Source organism: Mus caroli, unplaced genomic scaffold (assembly GCF_978045245.1).
Source record: "Mus caroli unplaced genomic scaffold, Mus_caroli_1 scaffold_3, whole genome shotgun sequence".
NCBI lineage: Eukaryota > Metazoa > Chordata > Mammalia > Rodentia > Muridae > Mus > Mus caroli.
In genome coordinates, this window is record NW_028227258.1 from 106,324,323 (window position 1) to 106,350,963 (window position 26,641).

Consider the following 26,641-nt stretch of genomic DNA (forward strand, 5'->3'; position numbering starts at 1 on the left):
GTGACAGCTCCACTCAGAGCAAAGTATTGAGTTGAGAATTAGTCAATGTGATGCTATGTCTTGGTTACGTTTTCAAATTTTAATTCAGAATTTGTTTGTATGTAGTGATTCTTAAGGTGGTGGCAACTTTGTTAAAGAACTCAACACCAAGTGCAGAATTGATGGAAGTTCGTCGGCTGTTTTTATCTGACATGATTAAGCTTTTCAGTAACAGCCGTGAAAATAGAAGGTAAAAAAAAGTCTGATTTTTATTCTAGATTAATATTTTTTATGTTCTTGATTTTCCATCACTTTTGAATGAAAAATTCAAATATTTTGTTAAATTCTCTTAAATCATTTTAAAAAGGCATGCGTTTCTTAGAAGCAATTTATTTCATCCTACTTTATCAGTTGTATATGCTTTTATTTAGTTGTCCTAACACACACACACACACACACACACACACACACACACACGAATATATAGACGAACACTTTTGTACTTAGGCTGTAGCCACTATCCCTCACATCTCCCTATCAGCAACAGTGCCTTTAATTCTCATTATGTTGGGTGTGTCCATATTCACTGATGTTTTCCTGCCATGCACTTAAGATATCCTAGCTCAGACATGATGTACAGCCTGAGTCCTTGAATATGTGTCTGGTCATTTCTTAAGTTTCTAACACATTTTTTTGTATTGTGTGTGAAGCATTTTGGTGCCCACACTAGCACAGTTGTGTTGGGGGTGCCAATAGAGCCAGTCGAGAGTGTTGTGAGTGTTAGTAGTGAATTGGTACTGAGAACATTCAGAAACAAAAACTGTCTCGAGAGTTAGGAAGGGATTTTGATTTATAATTCAAATTTTCTAAGATAGAAAGAAATTGATAGAGGTTATAGAATGCAGAATATAGAGAGAATAATTGTGTACTTAGCTTATATTCTCATCACTTTAAGTTTCAAAGTAGTAGATTATAATTTTGATATTTTAATGAGTTCTTTTTCCTTTTTCTTTTAGATGCTTGCTGCAGTGTTCAGTATGGCAGGATTGGATGTTTTCTCTGGGCTATATCAATCCGAAAAGCTCTGAGGAGCAGAAGATTACCGAGATGGTCTACAACATCTTCCGGATTCTTTTGTATCATGCAATAAAATATGAGTGGGGAGGCTGGAGAGTCTGGGTGGACACACTCTCAATAGCCCATTCCAAGGTAAAGGGACTTGGCATCTTCTGTCATTGAAGTTTCAGCAAGGAAGTAAATGGCTATAAACTCTCATCTGGTGCCACCTAGTGGACATTCTCAGTCATGGCTCAGTCCTTGATCCTAATTTTGACTTTGTACTTTCTTTGCCCTTTGGTGAGCCTGAAGGTGATTTAAGATCACTTAACTTACTCGGAAGGCAAAGGCAGGTGGATTTCTGAGTTCGAGGCTAGCCTGGTCTACAAAGTGAGTTCCAGGACAGCCAGGGCTATACAGAGAAACCCTGACTCAAAAAAAACAAAACAAAACAAAACAAAAACAAACAAAAAAATCACTTAACTTATAAAGTCTGTAATTACAAATATTGTTTTAATAGCACTTTAAGTAAGTGTGTCTGTTTGTGTCGGGGGGCGAGAGGGGGGTGTTCGTGTGTAGGTGTGTGAGTGCATGCATGCACTTGCTGAGTCTGGAAGACAGAAGATAGTTTTCAGGAGTTGGTTCTCTCCTTACACTTACAGGTTCCAGGCTTGGAGGCAAATGCCTTTCCTTAATGAGCCGTTTCATGTCAATTTGAAAATTTACTACATATGTTTGTAGCCAGCATGAGAAGCAGTTGCTTTTTAACTAAACCATATTCAATTCTTACAAGTATATTTCATGAAATAGTAGCTGAATAGTACTTTTAAAGATGTTTTTGAAGTAATCAGATTTCTTTTCATTCTAAAATAAGTAATATATACATTCAAAAGGGGCTTGGTTGACTTGAATTTGGATCCCCATCATGGCTGCACACACTTCATTCGCCCCAAGTGCTAGAGAGCCCGATGGGTAGATCCCAAGGACTCTCAAGCCAGCCAGTCAGTCTAGCTAAAACCATAGAGCCCAGGTCAGTACAAAATGCTGTGTCAAAAAATGAGATGCCACATGAAATTGAGGAAGGCATCTCAGGGTCAGTGACCATGATAGATACATAGTTTTCTTTGATTCCATGTTTATTTAGTTCTGCGTGGCCTGGAATTTGCTGTGTACACTAACATTTAAGACTGCTTTCACTCACAGAGGTCTGTCTGCTTCTGTCTTCCTAGTATTGGCATTAAAGGCATGCACCTTTAGTAATATTTTTAATTGTGTTGTTGTAGTTAGTGCACTCTTGCTATGAAGATACACCATGACCAAGGCAACACTTATAAAATAAAGCATTTAATTTGAGGCTTGCTTACAGTTTCAGAGGTGAGTTCATTGTCATGGAGGGGAGCATGGTGGCAGGCAGGAAGGCATGGTGCTGGAGGAGGAGCTGAGAGCTATATCCTGATCCACAGGCTTTAGCACTGAGCCTGTTGTGGACTTTGGAAACGTCAAAGCCCTCTCCCAGTGTCACACTTTCATCAACAAGGCCACACCTCCTGATCCTTTTAATCTGTTTCAAATACTCCAAATACTTCAAATATATGTCCCCATAGGGATCATTCTTATTCAAACCAGTACATATATAGCATGTTTTAACATTTAATTTAACATTTTTAACACTTAAATGTGAAAACATGTTTTAACAGTGAACATTTAATTCTAAATTATATTTCTACATATTAAATGATGTATGTGCATCTTATGTTCTACTAAGTCAAAGCTGTGATTCTTCACCCTGTAACATCACAGAAGAAACATGAACATACAGAATTAGGTTGCTGGGTTAGGTTGCAATTAAGTTTTGCGATTTAGAAAGTTCATATAGTAATTTTAATAGGAATTAGAAAAATTATTTTAGAGACCAAATAATATATATTTTAGGCTTTCTGGTCTGCCTCTGATGAAGCTGCTCAACTCATTTGTGTAGTGTGAGAGCAGACAGAGAGGAAAAGTATAACAGGTACATAGTTGTATTACAAAAAAATTATTTATCAGAATAGATGACAAGCTGATTATGGCCATGGGTAACAGTTGCCAGGTCCCGTGATTGAGGAGATTTTTCTGTAGGAAACAGATTTCATATGATGGCACTCTTTAAAGAAAAGTCAACCAAAATACCTTGTTAATATAAATTAATTTGTGTGCCTATAAGGAGAGATTTTTTAATATTAGAAAAATTTAGGACAATTTATGCCTGTTATAGTCCTACATTTTTCAACATACACACTTTGTATTTGCCATTGCTTTAGTAAGTTTTAATGTAACAAAGAAAAAGACATTGTAAGTTCTTGTACAGAACATATTGTGCTGTTTCTAATTCAGTCACCCGTTTACACTTAAAACTGATGCAGTGCCTTAACAATGTCTTACGTTTACTGGTCCATCTGAGGGGCTTCAGGAGTGGTTGGGCTCGGTGAGAATACTGCAGTAGCTGTGTGAAAACTGTCATCGTAATAGTAGTTTTAATGCTGAATATTATCATCTGACTAGTCCTTAAGTCTAACATCTAAACATTCACAGATGAGATATCATAGGATATTGGGTAGCATTAGAATATTTCACCTCTACAAAGGAGTCTTGATATTGCAGTTACACATGTGGATAGAGACAAGTCAAGAAACAGTGTATTACTGTATTTCATCATTGTTTCCAATTATGTAATAAAACTAAATCTTTTATTATTTAATAAAACTAAATCTTAAACTTTCTTATACCATTTAGCTTATATTATGGTAACTTTATTGCTCTTATTTCTCCCTTTCTCTTGGCATATGCATGATCCCTCAGTGTGCTCTCACTTATTTCCTAGGTTACTTATGAAGCACACAAAGAATACCTGGCCAGAATGTATGAGGAGTACCAGCGACAAGAGGAGGAGAACATTAAGAAAGGAAAGAAAGGAAATGTGAGCACCATCTCTGGTCTTTCATCACAGACAGCAGGAGCAAAAGGAGGAATGGAAATCCGGGAGATAGAAGACCTTTCCCAAAGCCAGAGCCCAGAGAGTGAGACAGACTACCCAGTCAGCACAGATACACGAGACTTGCTCATGTCAACCAAAGTATCAGATGATATTCTTGGAAGTTCAGATAGGCCTGGCAGTGGAGTGCACGTAGAAGTGCATGATCTTCTAGTTGACATAAAAGCAGAGAAAGTGGAAGCCACAGAAGTAAAGCTTGATGATATGGACTTGTCACCAGAGACATTGGTGGGTGGAGAGAATGGTGCCCTTGTGGAAGTGGAGTCCTTGTTGGATAATGTGTATAGTGCTGCTGTAGAGAAACTCCAGAACAACGTGCATGGAAGTGTGGGCATCATTAAAAAAAACGAAGAGAAAGACAACGGCCCGTTGATCACACTAGCAGATGAGAAGGAGGAGCTTCCAAACAGCAGCCCACCCTTCCTCTTTGATAAAATACCCAGACAGGAAGAGAAATTACTTCCAGAACTTTCTAGCAATCACATCATCCCAAATATTCAGGATACCCAAGTGCATCTTGGTGTCAGTGATGATCTTGGATTGCTTGCTCACATGACCGCGAGTGTAGAGTTAACGTGCACATCAAGCATAATGGAAGAGAAAGACTTCAGAATCCATACGACATCAGATGGAGTGAGCAGTGTCTCTGAACGAGAGTTAGCATCGTCAACTAAGGGGTTAGACTATGCGGAAATGACTGCCACAACTTTGGAAACAGAGTCTTCCAATAGCAAAACTGTACCAAATGTCGATGCAGGAAGTATAATTTCAGACACTGAGCGATCTGATGATGGCAAAGAATCGGGAAAGGAAATCCGAAAAATCCAGACCACTGCTACAACACAAGTAAGCCCTCCTCTGGGAGTTCTGGAAGTAATCACAGAGAGCTGTTAGCTGCAAAGTGGTCCTTAGGATGATACTACACTTAAACCGTGTAATATAGAACTTACAGAACGGAGTGATGTGAGATATGTGTGTATATATATATACACACACACACATACATACATATGTATATATATATATACACACACACATACACACACACAGATATATATATATATATATTTCATATATATATATATATGAAATTCAAGTGATCTGAATTATATTCCCAATTCGGCCACATTTCTCTAATTTTATTCCACCTCTGGCCCAGATCCTTCTGTCATATTAGACATTGTAGTAAATTAAAATAGAACCATTAAGGTCTTGCCCATGCTTGCAGTTTAAAACTGACTCCATTTCCACCTCTGTTCTTGAGGTATTCATGCTAACCTTGTGCTCCAGGCCTGTCTTGTTCTGGGGATTATAGAAGAGCTCCAGCTCAAACAGATCCATGAATGAGAGCAGGGGATGGTTATCTGTCAAATGCCGACTGAGCTCTCAGCATTGGGGTAGATTTTTCACTTTCAACCCTCATAGTACCCTTTGAGTCAGGTAATGTAGCTGAGAAAATTTGGAATGATTACCAATGAGCTTTTTCTAAAACAAATACTGGGATAGAATTTATTAAATTTTGAAAAGGAAGCTGCTTAGACAAATGTTATTGCTGTGGTTTGGGCCATTTTAGTAAAGCTGTAAGTATAAGTACTATGTCTTCTAGGACAAATTTGAGTTATGGGTACTTAATTTTTAGACTAACTAAAGCAATACTTTGTGATTAAGTGTTAATGAGATTTTGACCCTTGAGGACTTGAGTTTTGTTAGCCCTATGAACTTCCTGCCTGCCCTTTTAATCTCATTGAAGGTAAGTTTATGTTTCCATTCCTCCTATATTGGAAAGACTTAGCCATGACTTACAATTGTCTTTGTACTCCATTAAGAATACTGGATGGTATATTCTGTTTGTGTGAAAGGTGTGTTTATTTTTTATTTGTTAACAGTCAGTTTCCATTTTGGTGGCTGTTAGACTACACTCACGTAGACTACAGATAATTGTCATGGAGAAGAATATTGAATAAGGTACAGGTTTCAAATGAAGGAAAACAGAGCATCACTTACTGCATAATCACTAGGCTTTCCTGTTTTACATTGAGAATGTACAGGCATTTTTCTAGCTTCTTTTCTTACATCATACAGTGTGTTTATTTTTTATTGATGTATTGTGAATGAAATGCACTTTGAAGTTAATTTGAATCCCTTTCAGTAATATATCTTCTCACCATGTGTTTTCAGTTATAGTTCACTGATGATATGTATCTATTGCCTTATTGCATCTGTACTTTCTTGCATGAAGGGCATTTTTTACTAGCATGAAGATTCTGTGACTAGGAAAAGAAGATCTGTGTTTTAGTAAGAACTTTATAGTGCCTAGAGTTTCAAACCCAAAGTCCAACTAGTAGCCTTCAGATGGGCAGGGATTCAGTGAGGGGTTTGAAGGCACTCACTGTGAGCTCCTTCTCACTGTGTTACACACACTGTGGTTTGAATCTAACAGTTCTTTCCTGCTCCACCTTCCCTTTGTTTAGGCTGTTCAGGGCCGGTCTTCCACCCAGCAAGACCGAGATCTCAGAGTTGATTTAGGATTTCGAGGAATGCCAATGACTGAGGAACAGCGGCGCCAGTTCAGCCCTGGTCCCCGGACTACCATGTTTCGGATTCCTGAGTTTAAGTGGTCTCCAATGCACCAGAGACTTCTCACTGATCTGTTGTTTGCATTAGAGACAGATGTGCATGTGTGGAGAAGGTACAACTGTCTTTTTGTAGTGTTTTGTTTTTCTACATTTTGATGACCTTCAGTTGAGAAAATGAATATAACTTATTTTAAAAAATTATTTTACCTCTATGGGTGCTTTGCTTTGTATGTAAGTCTGTGTACCATGTTCATGGCCTGCTACCTGCTAGGGTCAGAGAGAGACTTGGATCTCTTGGAATTGGGAGTTACAGAGAGTTGTGAGCCACCACCATGTAGGTGTTGGGAATTGAAATGAACCCAGATCCTTAGAAAGGACAAAAAGTACTCTTTACCACTGAACCGATTCCCAACCTATGAAAATGAACATTTTTATTTACTGTATCAACTAACTAAATGGCTTATGTCATCAAATAAAGTTTAAAAACTAAATTTGTTTAAAAATTAAATATTTAAGTTTTGGACAGACAAATATTTATATAAAGTATACTTTTATGCATCTAGAGCACAGGTCTCTAGCTATATAACAGTTCCACTTAAGAGAGTTAAAGCAGAATTTTAAAATCTGGCATTGTTTACACTGGTACAGAAAAGAAAGACCAGTTTTGGTCTATACTTCTGTAATCCCACCTTTTGCTGACGTCACTACTATGCACTATATTATTGTTTGCTAACAGCATGATAACAGTACCAAAATAAAATCCTAAAGTAACCTCTAACATGTATGTCACTGGGACCTATATGTATAAATAAATAGTGGGTGTTGGTTTACTTCACAGCCTCAGACTGGAGCTGTCTTCCCTACTTCTCCTTATTTTCCTTGAGGATTAAAGGTGGCGGGCGACCTGAGGTTGTCTATGTCAAAAGGCAGACTCTCCTTCCCTTCTCCCTCCATCTTCTCACTTTTTTTTCTTCTCCCTGCTCTATTTTTTTCCACATTTTTCTTCTCTTGAATGAAGCCCCTTAATAAATTTGTCCCATACTGTCTGTTGAGTTGTACTTCCATATGTGAGACATCTTCCCTCCAAAAAGAAATGGATTTCTAATGATTAGGCTATGTGACCAATTCTGATTAATATCCAGAAACTGGTGAGGCCAACTGGGGCATGAGACAAAACCTGAATGTTCTTGTGGGGAGATGCCATGCTGCGTGGAAGCAAGCTGTCAGTCTGTCTGCCAAGGGGGGTCCTGGGCATGACTTGATCACTTTGCTCATAAGCTAGCACAGACTCATTGCTGATTTTGTTGTTGCATGCTATGTACCTTGAGATGGCGAAGGAAAGTCAGAGGCATGAAAAGTGTGGTTGTTGATGAAAAGGGGGATTTGCCCAATTTTTCTTTGAACAACAAACTGTGTGTCTCTGCTTTCTGTATTGATGTCCCTGGGGGTTTCCAAAGATCGGTACATACTAAGTTTTTTAAAAGACTATTTTCAGTATAGAGTAGGACATCTAACCACATAAAGCAGTGTATTTCTTTGGCAACTTCAGTACATATTTTATATGAAAAACCCTGCTGCTAACCTACCCTTTGGTCTTCCTTTTCCTTCTCAGTAATTCTTGAGCTTCTGCCAGTTCTCTTCAGACACACTTCATACCACATACTTCCCCTGGTAGTAAAAGGTGCACTTAGAATCACATTGGAACTCCCTCTGCACTGGCTCCAGTTAGCTGGTTTGCCTCCTAACACAGAAGCAGCAGAATGAAGCCAAATTAGTTTTACTAAATTCATAGAGCCACTCTTAATAATCAGAAATGTGAAATGGAGGATTATTATCCTGGCTACATGTGTAGCAAGTTTAGGCCAACCTTGGAGTAATGATGAATATTCTTATAAAAATTAAGAAAGAACAAGAATATTGTTATTTGTTTAATACACATGGACACATACATACACACACACACACACACACACACACACACACACACACGCACGCAAACAAACCTGGCAGCCATAATAATTTTTTGCTAAAATGCATGAATTTTGAGTTGGTTTTTCTGATCATTGCTTTTTAAATTTGTCTAGAACTTCTATATTTTGTAATTGTTTTCACTTTAAAATTTTTATTTTGAATAAGATATCTAAGCCTCTTACAGTTACACAAAAGAATTAATTGTGTTTTTTCTGTTACAGCCATTCTACAAAGTCTGTGATGGATTTTGTCAACAGCAATGAAAACATTATATTTGTACATAACACAATTCACCTCATTTCCCAAATGGTAGACAACATCATCATTGCCTGTGGAGGAATTTTACCTTTGCTCTCAGCAGCTACATCGCCAACTGTAAGTTCTTTACCTCCACCTAGTGGCTATATTTTGTAATGACACGAGTTGAGCATTCCGGTCCTTTCAGATACAGGGAACAGGCAGATTTTCAACCGTTTCTCCTACAGGTACTTTAAAGTCATTAATTAGATTTATATTCCAGTCTCTTTTATATACCAGTATGGGGCTCGCTTCCCTTATTTTAAAACAGAGCCGGCTCAATGATTTGGGGCTTTGGGGAAGAATTCTTCATTCCTGAATTGCTCAGAATCAATCACAACGGCCATCTTCCTATGTATTTTTATTAGAGTATTTCTCAGGTTCTTTTAAGAAGAACTACAACTGTATGTATATTATATGCTATATGTATCTTTAGATCTTATGTAGTAGTAAGCTGTTAAAATACATTTGTAGCATAGTGTGACCTTATTTACCAATTTGCTATTAAAATATTTATTTCTCTTTATAAAATATTGAAAAATACTAATATTGTCAATTTGGAAAGTGCTACGCTCTCTGGTCGAGTCAGCTGGACAAGCCGAGAGGCTTAAAAGTCGCAGACACAGGGACCCAGAGGGTCTGCAGCAGGAAAGCATTTAATATTGAACTTGAATGTCCTTTGTTATATGTAATTTTTACCTAGCAGACACCTTTAGTTCAGGGCTAGGGTGTGTGTGGCTGAGGAGCAGTACTCCTGTCTAGAATTTGTGGGTCTTGGGTTTGATCCACAGAGTCACAGATAAAAATGCCTGACTTAGGTAAAAATGAGTCTATTTAGGTGTCACTTGAGTAGATGGGAAGGAATATAGAGCTCTGTGTGCCCTAGGGCTTTTCTTGCTCCTTTTCATAGGAAACTTGTTTGTAAGACCCAGAACACACCTTTGCCTTATGTTTGTGTATTGTTAACATTTCTATTAGTGAGGGAATGCTTGTGAATTGGTTTCAGGCTTTATTTCATCAGTAACATTAGTTTCCTATGTGGCTCTTCTTCTCACTCCATCCATTGGGACAGCATTGAAGTTTACAATGTTAGCTACAACAGACTGTTACTACTACACCTCCTCCAGGCACACACACACCTCCTTGTACAGGCAAGCAGGCTCCTTTGGAACAGTGCAAAGGGCATCTCAGCCCTGGGGTCTTGTGCACTACTGAGTAAGCAAACCAAGGAAGGAGCCTGGGCATTACAGCACAGAGTGCATGGTCTGTGAAGAAGGCTGGTGCCCCTTTGTCTGTCACCCCTTCCTCTAGCAATGAATAGTAACTGCAGTCTTATTTTAAGGTAGGGAGGGTTCCTCTTTTTCTATACATCAAAGGCTAAATACAATGCTTTCTGTGTAACATAATATATATCGTCATTTGCTGTCAGGAGATTTTAAGAGACTGCATTTACTCTAATATAAATATTGAATATTTTTACACTTTTGTACAGAACATAAATGGTCTTTCTGTAAAGTAGCATAGTAATAAGTTATTAAAATTTGCAAAGGTTTGAAATATCCACATTACTAAATATTTTCCAAATTTTAGCATCAAATATTTCTATTAATAAAGTATTAAATAAATTCAATAGCTCATAAATGTTATATATACACTATTTTAACTCTCAATTTAGCTTATTTTTAAACGAATGGATATACTGTGGAATATATTGGCATTTTAAAGTTTAACTCCCAAGAATATTTACATATACTGTTTTGAACACTACTGTTTGGGATTTTAAATTACCTAGCAGTGTTCTTAGCAGAGTTCAGAAATTTTTGTTGATTTTGTCTCTATATTTCTCTTAATTGGTCTATTAAATGATTACATATGTACTTGGTTTTGCAACACACTTGATTTTATTTATATTACATTGTTTCTTTCAAAAATTGTTCTCATGCTTTATTAAGTACTGCTTAGTGTTGCTGGAGTCTTTCAGTGTTCTATTCAGGCTTAGTGGGAGAAAGAAGAGGGAAGCTCAAAGAACAAAGCTCACATTGAAAATAGGAGCTTTTCAGCTGAAAACCTGCAAGTGTAAAAATTTAAGAATTCTGGACCAGGTGAGATAGGAGACACTAGGGATGCTCTCTGGTGTGCCAACAGGCCGTGCAACTTTATAAGGACATCAGAGTATCAACTCCAGGTGCATGAAGCAGAAGCACGTGACACTGCTCAGTTTGATTGTCCTGGGGATTTCAGTGATACATTTTTCATTTAGAGTTTCACGTCTTTGAAGTCTGACTTTTTTTAAATACCTGGAATAATTTTTAATATTTTGCCGCAGATATTTCAGCATAAGAAAAATATCCTTCCCCATAACTCGTCAATTTTGTAAAACATTTTCAAACAAATACAAATTCCATGATCTCATCTAATAGAACCTCCAAGTGAGGTTAAATGTCTCAATATCTACACAGTTGTATTTTGTTGCATTTAGACAACAGTAAAATACATCCGAAAGTAACAGACACACATCGTAATTGTGCCACACAAAGATATGAGTTTCAGAAGCACCAAGTCCAAAGATGACCATTTGTTGAAGGACAATTAAAATTTACTAATTTGACATAGATAGAAAAGGAAAGAGTATGACAAAGATCTTAGACTGGAAGAATCATGGACAGGTGGTTATTAGAGTGGAGCCTCCTTAAGAACTGGAGAGGACTGGGAGGAAGCGTGTTGTGTGCACACTGTGAACTCACACACCTTTACCTCTAGCACTTGGCCGGGAGGCTGAGGCAGGCAGGCACTCCTCCATACCAGACAAATTCTTCACATCTCCGTCCTGCAAATTCTTATATTATGTTCACCTGTTGTTAACTTTAGGTTATTTTATTTTAGAAGGTTCTGTCAACTTAAGCCAACAATTTATTGTAATTGAATTTATAATTATCAAGGGATATCATTATATGCCTCTAAGAACTTTTAACATATATTTTAAATGCATTTATGAATATGACATTATTTTGACACAATAGTGTCATTGTGACAGTGAAAAAGAAAAACTAAGTTATAAAAATTAAAAATTAAGATCATAATGCAGATATTATTTTCAACATTCTTAGAATCACAGTATTAATTTCTCCAAAAAGTTAATGTTTCTGTAATATAATTTAAAATCGCATTGTAGAGTGCTTGTAACATCATGCTAAATGAAGCATCTAGGAAATTCTTAGGCTCTTCAAAAACCCACACCTATCGGTTGTTTTAAGATCACAGTTTACATGTCTGGAAATGGTTGGGAAGCCACTTACTCCATATTTTAAATTCCATGTATGTCATGAAATATCTGTTTGTTACATGTGAGAGGTGGTTTTGTTGTTGTTGTTGTTATTGTTGTTGTTGTTTTGGTATTTAACAGAAGAACCAAAATGAAGAGTAATGATTGGTATCGATTCTCTGGAAAACGGCATTTTCCAACAAATGTATATTAGTTTACTTAACTTTTTATATTTCATGGTCTTGGTCTGATAGGCTTTTTTTCAAGACCATATTCAGCCTAGAATTTTCTGACCTTCACTTTAGATAATAAAGTTCTGTCTTATTTAAAATAAATACATATATACATCTATTCATACATATATACATATATACCTGGGAGTAATGAAGACTTAGATGGTAGTAGTTAGCAACCTTCTTCTGTGTGGAGCCAGGTAGTAAATACGGTAGGCCTCACATCTGTCTGCTGTTTGTCTCAGCTGCTTACCTGCCCTGCTGTGAGAAAGGAAAGGCTTATCATAACAGCTATGTGGTACAAGACACTAACATTGTGTTTGTTGGGTATAAAATAAGACTGACACAAAGAAGTCTTATTACTATAGAACAGTCGTTAGGTAAATTAACTCTTTTTATGATATAATTTGAAATTGACTCATTGACTATTAAATATAACAGTTTTTAACAAATATAATTCTTTCTTAGAAGAGACATCTTAGCCAGGTGGTGGTGGCACATGCCTTTAATCTCAGCACTTGGGAGGCAGAGGCAGGTAAATTTCTGAGTTCAAGGCCAGCCTGGTCTACAGAGTGAGTTCCAGGACAGCCAGGGCTACACAGAGGAACCCTATCTCAAAAAAAACAAAAACAAAAACAAAAAAAAAAAGAAAAGAGAGAGACATCTTTTTACTGTTTATAGACATTTTAATGTACAACTACCTTTATTAAACTCAAAAACATAAGAAGAATGTGCGGCTTGTTTTTGTTTTGTGGTCTCCTATTTTAAAAATAACAACCTAAAGCTTAACCCAGAAGTAAGGCTTTGTCATTTCTCACCGCAAGTGCTGCACTCTGTTGATTGCGTGCTGCTCAGACTGATTTCTAGTGAGACTCAGATGCAACATACTGTGAAGTTTAGATTCAATGGAAATGGTGGGAACCTCAATGTGAGATCGATCAGTGTTTTAGCCTGGGCTGTAGCATTTGCTGGGCATGGCCTCTGCATTCGTTTAAATGATACTTACCCATCAGAAAGCGCATGAGAAAAGTCAAGTGTGGTGATAGATGGCTTGTGTACTATGTGATGGGGAAGCCTTTAGCTCTCCAATGACTTCTGTCATTCCCTCCTTAAAAGCATTTTGTTTATAACACTCTAAAGTATAGACCATTCTAGATAATTTAGTTATTATAGATAATCAATTTTGATAGCAAGATATTTGTTTACTATTTCTAGGGAACTGGCCATTTGAAGTGGCCTGTTTCCTCCCTGAAACCATAAATGAGCTCCAAAGTCTATGTGTTGTAGGAATAACATTTCTGAATTTGCTCTTATAGTGTCATTGTTCTGGAAGAAAGCTTTGAATTCTTTAGACTAGTCATACCTGTAAGGGAATGGTGTAAGATAGACTTTAAGAAGACTGGAGATGTACATAGCATTTATTATAGTAAGTAATCTAAATGAGCTGTACTGTATTGTGATTTTGAATACCTGTATTATTTATTTAAAACTGTATGTTATGGTAAATGAATCACAAATTTGTTTTAAATACAAATAAAATAATAGTTTTAACTTTAATATTCAGGATAAAATTAAAACAATTGGCCTGGGATGGTGATGCCTACCTCAGTCCCAGCACTGGGGAGGTAAAGCAGATGTCATTAGAATTCTTGGGGAGTTTGAGGCAACTTTGATCTACAGAATGAGTTCCAGACCACAAGACTACACAGTGGTACTCTATCAATCTTTGATGAATGGCTACACATGGAGATACTCAAGGAGTATGAATGAATGAATGAATGAATGAATGAATGAGTTTAGATCACTTACTATGAAGTTTGATCAGTGTTTGCTTTGTGAAAGGGATATTATTTTGTTGAGTTTTAGAGTTAAGTTTTCCAGAGCTAGTCAGTTGAAGTATTCCATTTATTTTCTACCACACTCTTGTTTGTTATGAATGAAGGCAGAGATTTGGAAGGAAACATTGAGAAGAAGCAGAGACCACTGAGTCATTCATTCCTTCAGGGTTTATTGAACTCACTTAAGATTTTAAGTTGTTCATATTGGTCAACCATTTGTGTCAGATGTGGTTTAATTTTTTCTGTCCCTGGAAAAAATAGAAACTGACATTTCTGGATTTTCAAATAATTTCATCATCATAAAGTAGGAAAGCAGCGTTTTCTTCTGTGCCAAGCATGAGGGTGGTGTGACCTGTTTGTTAGCAGGGTATAGAATTGAAAGATAGGAGATCTTTGTTTTTTATGTTATGTTTTTGTAACAGTGGTCTTATTGGTTATCTCAGGATTTTTTAATATATCATCCCAGTGAAGATCCATGAAATAGCATATTTTGAAATTTATATTAATATTTATGTTGTAAAAACTCAGATAATTGGAATTTTATAATGATTATAAAATATCTATAATGTTATGTTATATGTACATGATTCTTAAAGCTCCGAACTCTTAGATAGTATACAGTTACTTGTCTTTATACTATAGGTCATATATAGTTGTATCAGTGAGTTATTTTCTGACACAAAAAGTGAATTTTAAATTGTGATGACAAATATTTTATGTTTGTATAACAGGGGTTCTGAATATTTGAGGAAATAAATTATAATATTATTTCCTCAGAGAAAAGGTCTAGATAGTCTGTAAGTATAATTAACTTCCCTTAGTTGTTTCTGCTCAAGTTAGTACAGAGTTAGGATTTGAACAGGGGCAGTCTATGGTCACTCTTTAAAATGTCTCATTAATTACCCACACAGGAAAGATACTTGCTTCACAAAGTAGAGTTTGCATTCTTTCTTCTATATTTGCTGTACTTACATATGGATATTTGGGGTCAGTTACTCAAACAAAATAAATTTCAATGTTTCATATTTAATCTTAATCATAATCATGTACTTTATAAAATGACTATTCTGAGAACCTTGTTTTTAATAAAATAATCAAATATAATTTAAAATATTATTTTGTGTTTCAATTTTACATGTATTTTCATTTAATTTTAATAATTTTCCTTTTCTTGTACTTTTTTGGTCTGTTGTCTGTTTTGTCTAATGCATGTCCAGGGTTCTAAGGTTAGTATTACTTTTGCAGTAATTTTTAGGCTTTTATTTTAAAATTTTATTTTTACTTAGAAAAATTTTTACTTGGTTATATTTTGAGTTTTCATATCATCTTTTAATCAGGTATATTTTTGTATATTTAAAATTCATTCAGAGTAAAATTTATCCAATATTTTGATGAATTAGTTTTAATCATAGCAATAAATTATTAATCATAGCAATAAATACTGTAAGACAGTTAAAACAATCGATAGAGTCCTTTGTGCAATCAGACTTGACTTCCAATTACAGGAACTGGATGAGATATATATTAAGATTTAGTGAGAATTATATTAAGTAAACTTCATCATAGGATGCTTACATATCATATTTGTAAAATATATAATAGAATGCAATAAGAATAATTTGGTAGGTTATTGTTCATGTTAAGAATAACTTTTTCTTTCATCTTTGATATTTTAGTACAGGAACTTTGTTAAATTATGTGGACAATATAGTAATTCTGTATTTAGTATTTGTTTCTAATTCACTATTGTAAAATTACACTATTATTTCACTGGTTGTATTTGTAGATTCTAACTACAAAATAAAGCAATAACTAATATAGTAAGGTAGTGTTCTCATAATTTCAATAATTTGAAATGATGAAGCATTTGAGACCATGACTGCAGATATACTAAATTCTAATTTATTAAGAAGTTATTAGGAATGTTTATTGATCTAAGCAATGGCCAGTGTTTCATCTTAAAACAGCTGAAAATAGAAATATAATGATTATTTTTCTTATAATTGTTAAGCTATGGTCACAGCTGTTTAAATTTGATGCTGTGTCAGGAACAAAGTCCAAATATTTAAGCAGCCTGCATTCCCAGGGACAGTGTGAAAGTCAGTCGGAACAGGAATCGATTTCCTGCACCCATTCTGTACTTGACTTTACCATTTGGTTAAAAGTAAGATCAGAAAGTTTGGACAGTGTGCCCATTTTCAGAAACTTTGAACAGTATTTTTATTTACACAGCATCTCTTTTCTTTGCTGTTTTTGGCACTAAGAAAGTTAATTCGAGTTAGAAAATTATCAAAATCATTACAGTGTTATTTGCAGGATGAAAGTTAAAGACATGTTGGATTGTTTGTATCTTATGGACTTACACATTCTAAGAAACAGAATGAATTTTAATATTCCTTCTAAAAGCAGGAAGTAGGAAGTAACTTTTTATCATAGAAATATTTTACTGAAAATTTAACTTTAAGCTGAACAATGCTACTTCTTCTCCTACAGCTAGGGATTCATAGCTTACTGGTTAAGTATCTAAAGGAGTGATCCTTCTAATTCAACTGATACAGTATTTTAAACTAATACTAATTTTTAAATATGCATTTCATTTATGAATAGTGTGTAGAGAAACAATATTTTGCAAGGTCTTGTGACACGTAGTAATATATTCTTTATATTCTTACCTGAGGTTTTTAAATGACTGTTCTCCTGTAGTATATGCTATGCACCACAGTTCCCAATTTTAAACAAGAGTGATTCTCCTTTTTTAAAGACTGAATTGGAAAACATTGAAGTGACACAAGGCATGTCAGCAGAGACAGCAGTGACGTTTCTCAGCCGACTCATGGCAATGGTTGATGTCCTTGTGTTTGCCAGCTCTCTAAATTTTAGTGAGATTGAAGCTGAAAAAAACATGTCCTCTGGAGGGCTAATGAGACAGTGCCTGCGGCTAGGTAAGTACACTAGGCAGCGATGCTCACTGTAATCGCAATGACTTGTGCAGCTCTGGGGTACAGAACGCATGATTCAGATTGGAGATTCGGAAGCTTAGTAACTGTCTTGTAATCCTTAAGATTTCTCAGTTTAAAACCTTGTATTTTCACATTGGAGATTGTATGGAATCATCATTTATTGCTTCAAATATAGTCAAACACTTAGAATTATTTAAAAATCAATAAAGCTGATGCATATCATTGAAATGATTTTAATGCAGATCCCTGTGTGAACTGTGTTTATATCCTTGGCAGGCCAACAACTAAGGATATAGCACACATCAGAACCCTTAGCTAGAGTAGAAGAGACCTGAGTCTAATGGCCAGTATTACTGAGGAAGTGAGAGAAACACTGGCCCTAAACCTATATGTTTCTAAAATAATGACTAAATGCTAGTGACAAGGAGTATAAATTGCTCTGCTGTGAAGATAGCTAGTATAACCCTTAGAATGAAGGGTGCCTGAAAGGGGAAGGTGTCCTCTGTAGGGTCACCCACATAGGTGAGGCAAGGACACAGCCTTATTAACCTTTTAAAGGATATAGCTTATGTGTACATATGTATGTTTGTATAGATGTGTGGGTATGCCTGCCAATGCAGGCACATGTGGAAGTCAGAAGGTGATACCTAGTAACCTTCCTATCGTTCTCGAATTTATTCATTTGGGAGTCTCACTAACCCTGGAGGTAGGCTGTCCTATCATATTACAGATATGAATATAGGTACACGGGATGTGACTTTAGGTCCCCATGCCTGTACAGCAAATTCTTTTACCTACTGAACCATCTCCTTCTCCATAGACATTTTATGCTATACTAAAATTTTTATTGGTACAGGAGATTTGTGTAATGGTGACTATTGGAGGATTATAGAGTTAGAAAGACTTATTTTGGGAGTTTGAAAGTCCCTGATGATCTGTCTCTTCTGACTCAAAGTACATGAGTATTTTATTTAATGTATATTCTATATATGTTGTATCTTCATTGTTGAATTTCATAACATAAGATTTATCTAATAAACTGTAATAATATCCTATGACAGAAAAGGAAACACACAGGAAAATTGACTTAAAACATTTTCCTATAGGGCCATGTCAACAATTTATGTTAATATCTTTCTGATTTCTTAGTTTGTTGTGTAGCTGTGAGAAACTGTTTAGAATGCCGACAGAGACAGAGAGACAGGGGAAGCAAAACTTCCCATGGAAGCGGTAAACCTCAGGAAGCTCCCCAAAGTGTGACTGCCACAGCAGCATCCAAGGTAATCACCCGCTTTCTCTGAATTATGCAGTCCTTCTTATAGTGAGAGCAGTGCTTTATGGTCTATGGAATGACAGAGGCCTGAGGCTCTAGTTCTGGCTTCTCTGCTTCTTGGCTGTATCTGAAAGGTTAGCTCACCTCTTCACTCGTATGTAAATGAAGAAGATACTAGTTATTTCTTCTGATAGGGTTTTTAAAAATTACATTGGCACACAGAACTAGGTATTCCTGGTGTTTCTACTGTAAACAGTTACATCTATTTTCAGAAGTCAGCCTATAAACAAAGCACATTTTTAAATGGATGAACTTTGAGTAAAAGACTAGTTATTGGCTGCCCATCAAATGAATGAATTTTATATAATAGTTTGGAATATGCTGGCAATTTTCATTACAAATGAGTTGTCTTCTTGTGTTTAACTGACACGATATTACATGCAGCTTCATGACTTTGAAGATTTACATGACTGCTCTGCACTTAATTTCTGCAGCTGTACCGTGTGTGTAGACTTTTTCTTGATTGTGACCTTTCAGACATGCAGTAGACCCCATTTACCTCGAAAATAGATTTTAACTTCTTAAACTTCTATATAATTTTCCTATCTTGAAGTACTTTTCCTTATATTTGATCTGTCTTACATACATTCATGTAGGGTCCTCTTAGATACTGCTTCCACAAAATGAAGGTTTTCAGTACCATTACCATGCCCTAGTCTATGGACAGTTCTTGTGATGGTTTCAGTAAAGCCAGCACGACTGTTCCTCACTGCACTCGTAATTAAATGTCCAGCATTGACATGGTAATTTGTACTCAACCATCAAAGACTTAACACAGACACTTACTTAGTTTTCTACGTTCCCTCCCTCTGCATTGCTGTAGTTTGTGCTAAGCAACTGAAGGTGCACCAAGTCTGTTGGTTATCAAGTACTGCAGCCTCTTTGCTTCTCTGCTGTCAGGGAAACAGCCTTGAGACAATATCACCCACATACTAGTTTACTGCTGAATAGACACCAGAGCGATGTGCATTGCTTGGGAAGTTAAGTATTGGTGTGTCAGCGGTCAGGCTCATATAGTAGGCATATTAAAGGGCTAGTTGCTACAGGATTCTCATGTAAACTGTACATCTCTGGACCTTCAGAGCACTTGGAGTTCTTAAGTTGTAAAGAAATGTTTCTGAGTTATATTCTCTCTGCCAGTTAGCATAGAGGATCTTGAAACAGATTTCTTTGTCTCCCACATCTCAGATATCCAGAATTTAAAAGTGAATCAGACTCTTAACTTAAATGATGTTGTTTAATTAAAATGCAAAAGGAATGTATTAAAGGAGAGTGGCTCCTGGAGTGAGGTGCCTTCCGCTTCTCTTTTATTACTTAGGAGATGTGTAACTAAGCCACTGCTTAGGACAGCATTAGCTCTTAACTATGCCTGTTTTTTTAAACCAGAGAAACATCAGTGGGTGACAGGAAGTCTTTCAGAATCCCTAAAGCAAGTGTGTTTCTTCTTGTAGAATACAGAAAGCATACCCACTGACAGAAATTTGTATTGCTGAGTTAGTGAGTGTGTCTCTAGTAAGAGGTTTGGCAGTGAGAAACGGGTAAGTGGTGACACTCAGGCATTTGGAAAAGATTTCACTTGATAGCAAAGCACATTCAGTATAGAGAATAAAAGTGAGTGGTGGATATTTTGTTCCTGCATTTCAAAAGTGGCACTTTAGGCAGTAAGCCATAGTTGATTTTTGGTCCAGCCTAATAGCTTTCTGGTATGAATCTGGACACACTTCCATGAGTGGTGTATCTTCACAGAGCATCATTTTCATTCTGGAGCAGAAATTTAAACATGTCTTTGCATAATCTTTACAGGGTCAAATGGGATTAGGGGAATCTTTGTAAAATATAAACTGGTACATATATTAAATTATGTCAAGTTTTTTCATGTGCACTATAGATTTATATATTATATAAATTATACACAACTTTCCATAATTATCCTATGCTAAAAGTATTAGGCTATTTAAATGATCTAGTTGAACTTTGGAGCAGTTAAAGTTTCACATAGACTGGGTAAACTAGGTGATTTTAGTAGAAACCATTTGCAAAAAAAAAAATGTATTAAAGTACATGGTGGTACCTGGGGTGAGGCGAACATATAAGTATCAGCCATCAAGTACTGACCTTTCTCCTGTACCATGTTCCACAGGAGCTTCACAACCTCCTTTAGGAGTGAAACCCCACAATGCTGTCTGTAAGGAAGTAGGAATCAGACAAGCACACGCCTGTTATGTACAAAACTTGTATTTACGTTTCATATGTATACATTGTCAGAATTAATCTGCTGGCATATTCAATAACCATAAAAGTGCTAGAGTGAGCCAAAATAACTTGGTGCAGTTGATAATATATGTTATGAATATATTATCTAAAATCCTCAGATTTTTGTTTTTCCAACTATAGAAAATCATTTCAATGGTATATTCTCTAATGTCTGACAACTATAGTGAGCTATCACTCAGGTAGTTTTAGAGCTTGCCTTTTAAAAATGGACCATGCATGAAGTGACTACATGTGTAATTGAATAATGGTAACTAGTAATATTTTACTCTCAAAAATATATATGATGGATAAATTAAGGGAATTAAATATATTTATTAAGTGGTTATGTTAGAAACAAACATTAATCCAGGTAAGGGAGATTTGCACTCAGTTCTTCTGAAAGGCGAGATCATTTTTTTTTTCTTGTACAGCCTTACCTGCCTTTATGAGACCACAGAGGCATCTATGTTGATAGCAAATCAACATAGAGAAGAGAAAGCATCACAAGCAGAGAAGGACAGGGAATAAGCCCCGTGCTAGCTTTGATGTCAGTGATTCCTACTCCTCTGAGGAGGCAGGGAATGGTTTGGGAAGCTCAGCCTGTGATGCTCCTAAATAATTTTCTAGAATATACTGTTGCTCAGTAATTCTCTTTTGTTTTCAAGACTCCTTTAGAAAATGTTCCAGGTAACCTTTCTCCCATCAAGGATCCCGATAGGCTTCTTCAGGATGTTGATATCAATCGCCTTCGTGCTGTTGTCTTTCGAGATGTGGTAAGTTACATATCTGCTTGACTTCCTTAAAAAAGCAAACAAAAGTCAAACAGCAGCAGCAGCAATAGCACTGACACTGTCATTTGTGTTAAGCTGTAATGTTTGTTGCAATCATTTCCCAATGTCCTGTCACCTGGATATATTGCATACCAGGATATAATTGATGGTAAAATGGTTGAGGCTTAGTTTTTTCCCAAAGGATTATTAATAGTTTGCTTTTGAAAAATGATATGTATGTGTACAGGGCTGGGGAAAGGCTCCGTGGACTAAGTGCCTGCCTGCTGTATAAACATAAAGACCTGAGTTCAGATCCCCGGCACCTACATGAAAGTCGGGCATGGGGCTGCACATCTATAATTCCACAGCTAGTGGTGTAGAGGAAACTTCTCAGTCTCAGTTAAACAATTCAGAGTGAAGAAGACACTCAGTGTCAACCTCTGTCCTCCCCATGCACACTCTCAGGTAAGCACAGACACACACGCGCATACTGTTACTCACACACTGATAAAACATTTTGAAACTTAGTTTGTATTCCAAGATTGGATAGAGCCTTGAAACACTAAGTTGACTTTGTCTTAGGTTAACTGGTCCTGCCTTTTACATTCTTTACTACATATCCACATAATGAATATTTGTTTATTCTCAGTGTTTCTTATTGGGCATAAAAAGTTACCTGATCAGGTTTTAATGGATGCCACCTTTGGGTGTGGGAAAACATTTCTTTCATTTAAAAAATTTTAATTATTATTGTGCATATGTGTACTCATGATGCATATGTCGGAGTAGTTCATACCACAGCGTACATGAAGAGGTCAGAGAACAGCTTCTTGTAGCCTGTTCTCACTTTCCACCTTTATGAGGACTCCAGGGATTGGACTCAGATATCCAGGCTTGGGCAGTAGAAGCCTTTACCCAGTGAACCGTCCCACTGGCCCCTACTTTCAGGAATTATGGGATCTTCAGGAATCTGAATTAGAGTGGTGGCTTAACAACATTCAAAGAAACAGATCACTTAAGGAGGGTTTAATGGAACTCTTTAATCTCTGACTGCTTATTAAGGCAATTGACCTTTTTATGAATTGTACCTTTAATCATATTGTTGATTTATATTACATATTTTATATTTATTGCTTAAGTTTGTTATGTAATATAAATCAGCAATATGATTAAAGGTACAGTAAATGATGATGAAAATTAAAGGGAGATACTTTCAATATTAAATGAAGTAAAAACTTAAATGATAATGCTTAGCATTGCAGAAGTGAAGGAATCAGGCTCTTTTATGTAATCATTGTTACATAAGGATAAATTGGACAAGCTTTTTTATAGTTCATTAATATTTTAGAAAAAAAAAAAGCTCTTTATAATACCAATGTCTGAAATCCCAACAGATGTACTTGGAGAGTTGTAGCAGTGTGCGTGAGTGGTGAGCCCCAGGCAGATGTGTAGAGTGAGAGCTTTGCCTTTCTGTCAGTATGCTTGTAGATCCCAAGTGCATATCTCATATTGTGTAAGCTGGGGCCTTAGAAGTGTTTTATAATTTTAGTATATTAGTTAGTTGTATTAATTAATGGTAAGAACTGTACTTTATTTTCAAATTTTTTGTAAAACAGCAGTCACATTTACTTCATTTAATTTCTGAAATATATCAGACCTCAGATTAGGTTTTATGAAATTTACATATGCATATTACCTTTGTGTGTGTGTGTGTGTGTGTGTGTGTAGAATGCCTTTACACGTGCTCACTTGCCACAGCGCATGGGTAAAGGTCAGATGACATGTTATGGAGTCTTGTTCTACCATGTGTGTTGGTGCCTAGGATCAAATGCAGGAGACTTTACTCCCTAAACCAACTGGGCCGGATCCAAAGATTTAATTCATTTTGATTTATGGTGTAAATGTGTATGTTTTGGTGCCCAAGGAAGTTAGAAGAGGGTGTCACAATCATTGATGGATGGGTTTGAGATTACTGGGAACCACCTATAGTAGGTGCTAGGACCCGAACTCTGGCCCTCAGTAAGAGCAGCAGGTACTTCTAAGTCCTGGCTGTCTCCTTATGCTTCCTTCCAGCAACTTTTAAATCAAAGTTTAATGTCTAATAAAACAAGAATAGTTTCTTATACATTGTGAATTTATATTGTAAACATTCTGAGTCTCAAACTGCCTTTTCATTTTCCACAGGATGATAGCAAGCAGGCACAATTCTTAGCGCTGGCTGTTGTTTACTTTATTTCTGTTCTGATGGTATCTAAGTATCGGGACATATTAGAACCCCAGAGAGAGACTGCAAGAACTGGAAGCCAACCAGGTAGAAATATCAGACAAGAAATAAATTCACCAACAAGTACAGGTATTTAATATTTTCTTTTCATTATTTGGCATTTCACCATCATCAATTCTTTTTTCCTGCTAACACTTTTGTTGCAGACATGTTTGAACTGTGCTTACTCATAGACATTTCAGACATTTACAGAATTGTTAAAGATACTGACTCAGTCCACTGTAGTTCCATACCAATGTGCGGGTTAAGTCTGTAGATACTTGTAATTATTCTCATGTGTCAGTGAAGCCTTGAGGTTACTGTTTCCCGTTTATGAATGCAAATTATTTGGCTATGTTGTTACTTAATATGCAAGGAACTTAGGACTTTCAACGAATTTCTCATGAAACTTTTGTGAGCATGAAAAATAGGATGTCCTCGTAGAGTTGTTGAAAATAAAAATAAGGTAAAATAGCCAACTTTTACTGCCTAAGTTAAACATTACCTTCTTCCCTTCTTTGCTCTTTCTCCTCCTTGCCTTTTTGCTATTAAGCATTTAATATCTAAATATTATACAAATTATATAACATGCAAACAAACATTTTAAATTTTGTACAAGTTGTAAAAGGTCTATACAAAGTAGTTTTCACTGAAAGAATTTTGGAGAAGTAAGCTAATAGACAGTAGTACCCCACATTGGGTTCATTGGCCTCATTTGCACTACACTAATGTTGCAGGAGACTTTGCATGATTGACCATCACTGATCCCAGGACAGTGAGGCCTGTGAGAATGGAGCCGGATAATGAGACGGTAAAGTCTCATGCAATAGCTACTTTAGCCATAGCTTCAGACAACTTTTTACCTCCCAAGGGTTAAGGAAAGGTCACGTGAGTAAAGTTCTCATGAGTTCAAGCTGTGTGCAATCACAAGGACAAGCTACACATGTCAAAAACATGCTTTTTCATAGAGACATTTAAAGAATAGTTTAAACATTTAATTGACTAGCAGCAGCAAGCAATAATGAGTGATCAGAAGTAAACATTCTCCTATCCACTGTAACTAGAAGTAGAACAGAAACACATTCCAAGAACAATTTTGTGTTTTGAAGAAATGACATCACAAGACTTTTTTTTTTTCTTGGAGTGTTCTTATAGTTATTCAAAATTCTCACACAATCCATTTTTGGTCTATATTCTGACAATTGGTCTTTCCTAATGTGCTTGAAAATGTTTTGGGGAAATTAATCATTTGCATTTCCTACCAAGTGTTTGTATCAAGATGATTTTCTGTTGTTTGCACTGTAACTCAATGGCTCTCTCTTGTTCTATTAGATTAATTTATAGGTGAAATTCTTTACTAAGTAAACACATATGCTTTCTAAATGGATGGTTTAAAAGTCAATAGAGATTTGTGCTCCAACCACTGTATCTTGTTACATGTAACACACCTCATTTCCTTTTTACTGCTATTGTGAAATAAAAGATCATATGTTAGCCCTAGGATTTTCTCATGGCCAATCATACTATTTCACTATAATACTAGTATTTTAATTTTCTCTTGATATTTAAGCATTAGATTGACATCCATGTTGATGTCCTTTTAAAGCATGTGTGTGTCATATATGTATGAGATGAGCACTATTATAGTGAATCTATTAGATCTAGTTTTCTAGTTTGCTTGTGTGTCTTCAAGTATGTATGTTGCTACAAATACTCTGCTTTTGAAACCTCTTTTCCTCCGTAGCTATGTGTTCTTTAGTATTGTTTGCCTGATGCAGTAGCATAGAAATGTCATGAGTCTTTCGTGTGCACTATATTCACACTGCCACTTTCCTTCTCAACTTTATCTCCATGATTCTCTCCACAGTTGTGGTCATTCCATCTATCCCTCATCCAAGTTTGAACCATGGACTCCTTGCCAAGCTGATGCCTGAGCAGAGTTTTGCCCACTCATTTTATAAAGGTAATACTGACGTTATCAAAATGCCCCATGTTTCCATACTCATTTTAATATAGATAATCACTTATAAAGAGGGTGTGTTGTATTTCTACAACGTGGCTTCTGAGAACCAGTTATAGTTTTGTTCTTGCATTCCATTCCATTTCTTGGGTTAACATCTTCAAATTATGGGGACCTAAGATACTGTATTACTATTTACTATGCTGGCATACACTAGCTCTTAACAGTCATGCTACAGTAGTGCAATTAAATTAGTCTAAAGTGCAGCATACTGTAGATTAACTAGGGAAAAAGATTGAACATAAGTCTGGAAAAACTGACCTATTGGTTATTTGATATCTAGTTAGAACATAGTCAAAATACTATTAAAAGGAATTTAAAATAAGTCTTTCATAAAAAAATACAAAATTAAATGTTAAGCATTCAGTAATACTTCCCTAAATATGCTTAGAAAGCATGAGCATAAGGAGAAAAAAAATCATTGAGCAGAAATAGATTTGTAAGCAACAAAAAATGGTACAAATAAAGTCATTACAACAGCCACCATGGACTGCTGGTGAGACTGCAAGCTGGTACAACCACTCTGAAAATCAGCTTGGCCGTTCCTCAGAAAATTGGACTTAGGACTATCGGAGGACCCAGCTATACCACTCCTGGGCATATACCCAGAAGATCCTCCAAGAAGGACACATGCTCCACTATGTTCATAGCAGCCTTATTTATAATAGCCAGGAGCTGGAAACAACCCAGATGTCCCTCAACAGAGGAATGGATACAGAAAATGTGGTACATTTACACAATGGAGCACTACTCAGCTATTAAAAACAATGACTTCCTGAAATTCTTAGACAGATGGATG

The 26,641-nt window shown here is 36.1% G+C and overlaps 1 protein-coding gene across 3 annotated transcripts in view; it reads left to right on the forward strand.

The window, feature by feature from the left end:
• The window catches only part of Nbea (neurobeachin), a 539,067-nt gene that overhangs the window by 168,746 nt on the left and 343,680 nt on the right, over nucleotides 1-26,641 (forward strand). For all 3 annotated transcript variants that reach the window (XM_021158784.3, XM_029475178.2, XM_085835883.1), the window contains exons 20-29: nucleotides 106-229; nucleotides 996-1,188; nucleotides 3,896-4,912; nucleotides 6,538-6,755; nucleotides 8,835-8,988; nucleotides 17,005-17,185; nucleotides 18,353-18,483; nucleotides 21,455-21,562; nucleotides 23,744-23,912; nucleotides 25,690-25,785. In XM_021158784.3, the coding sequence (XP_021014443.1) occupies nucleotides 106-229; nucleotides 996-1,188; nucleotides 3,896-4,912; nucleotides 6,538-6,755; nucleotides 8,835-8,988; nucleotides 17,005-17,185; nucleotides 18,353-18,483; nucleotides 21,455-21,562; nucleotides 23,744-23,912; nucleotides 25,690-25,785 (2,391 nt within the window). The remainder of the gene's footprint in view (nucleotides 1-105; nucleotides 230-995; nucleotides 1,189-3,895; nucleotides 4,913-6,537; nucleotides 6,756-8,834; nucleotides 8,989-17,004; nucleotides 17,186-18,352; nucleotides 18,484-21,454; nucleotides 21,563-23,743; nucleotides 23,913-25,689; nucleotides 25,786-26,641) is intronic.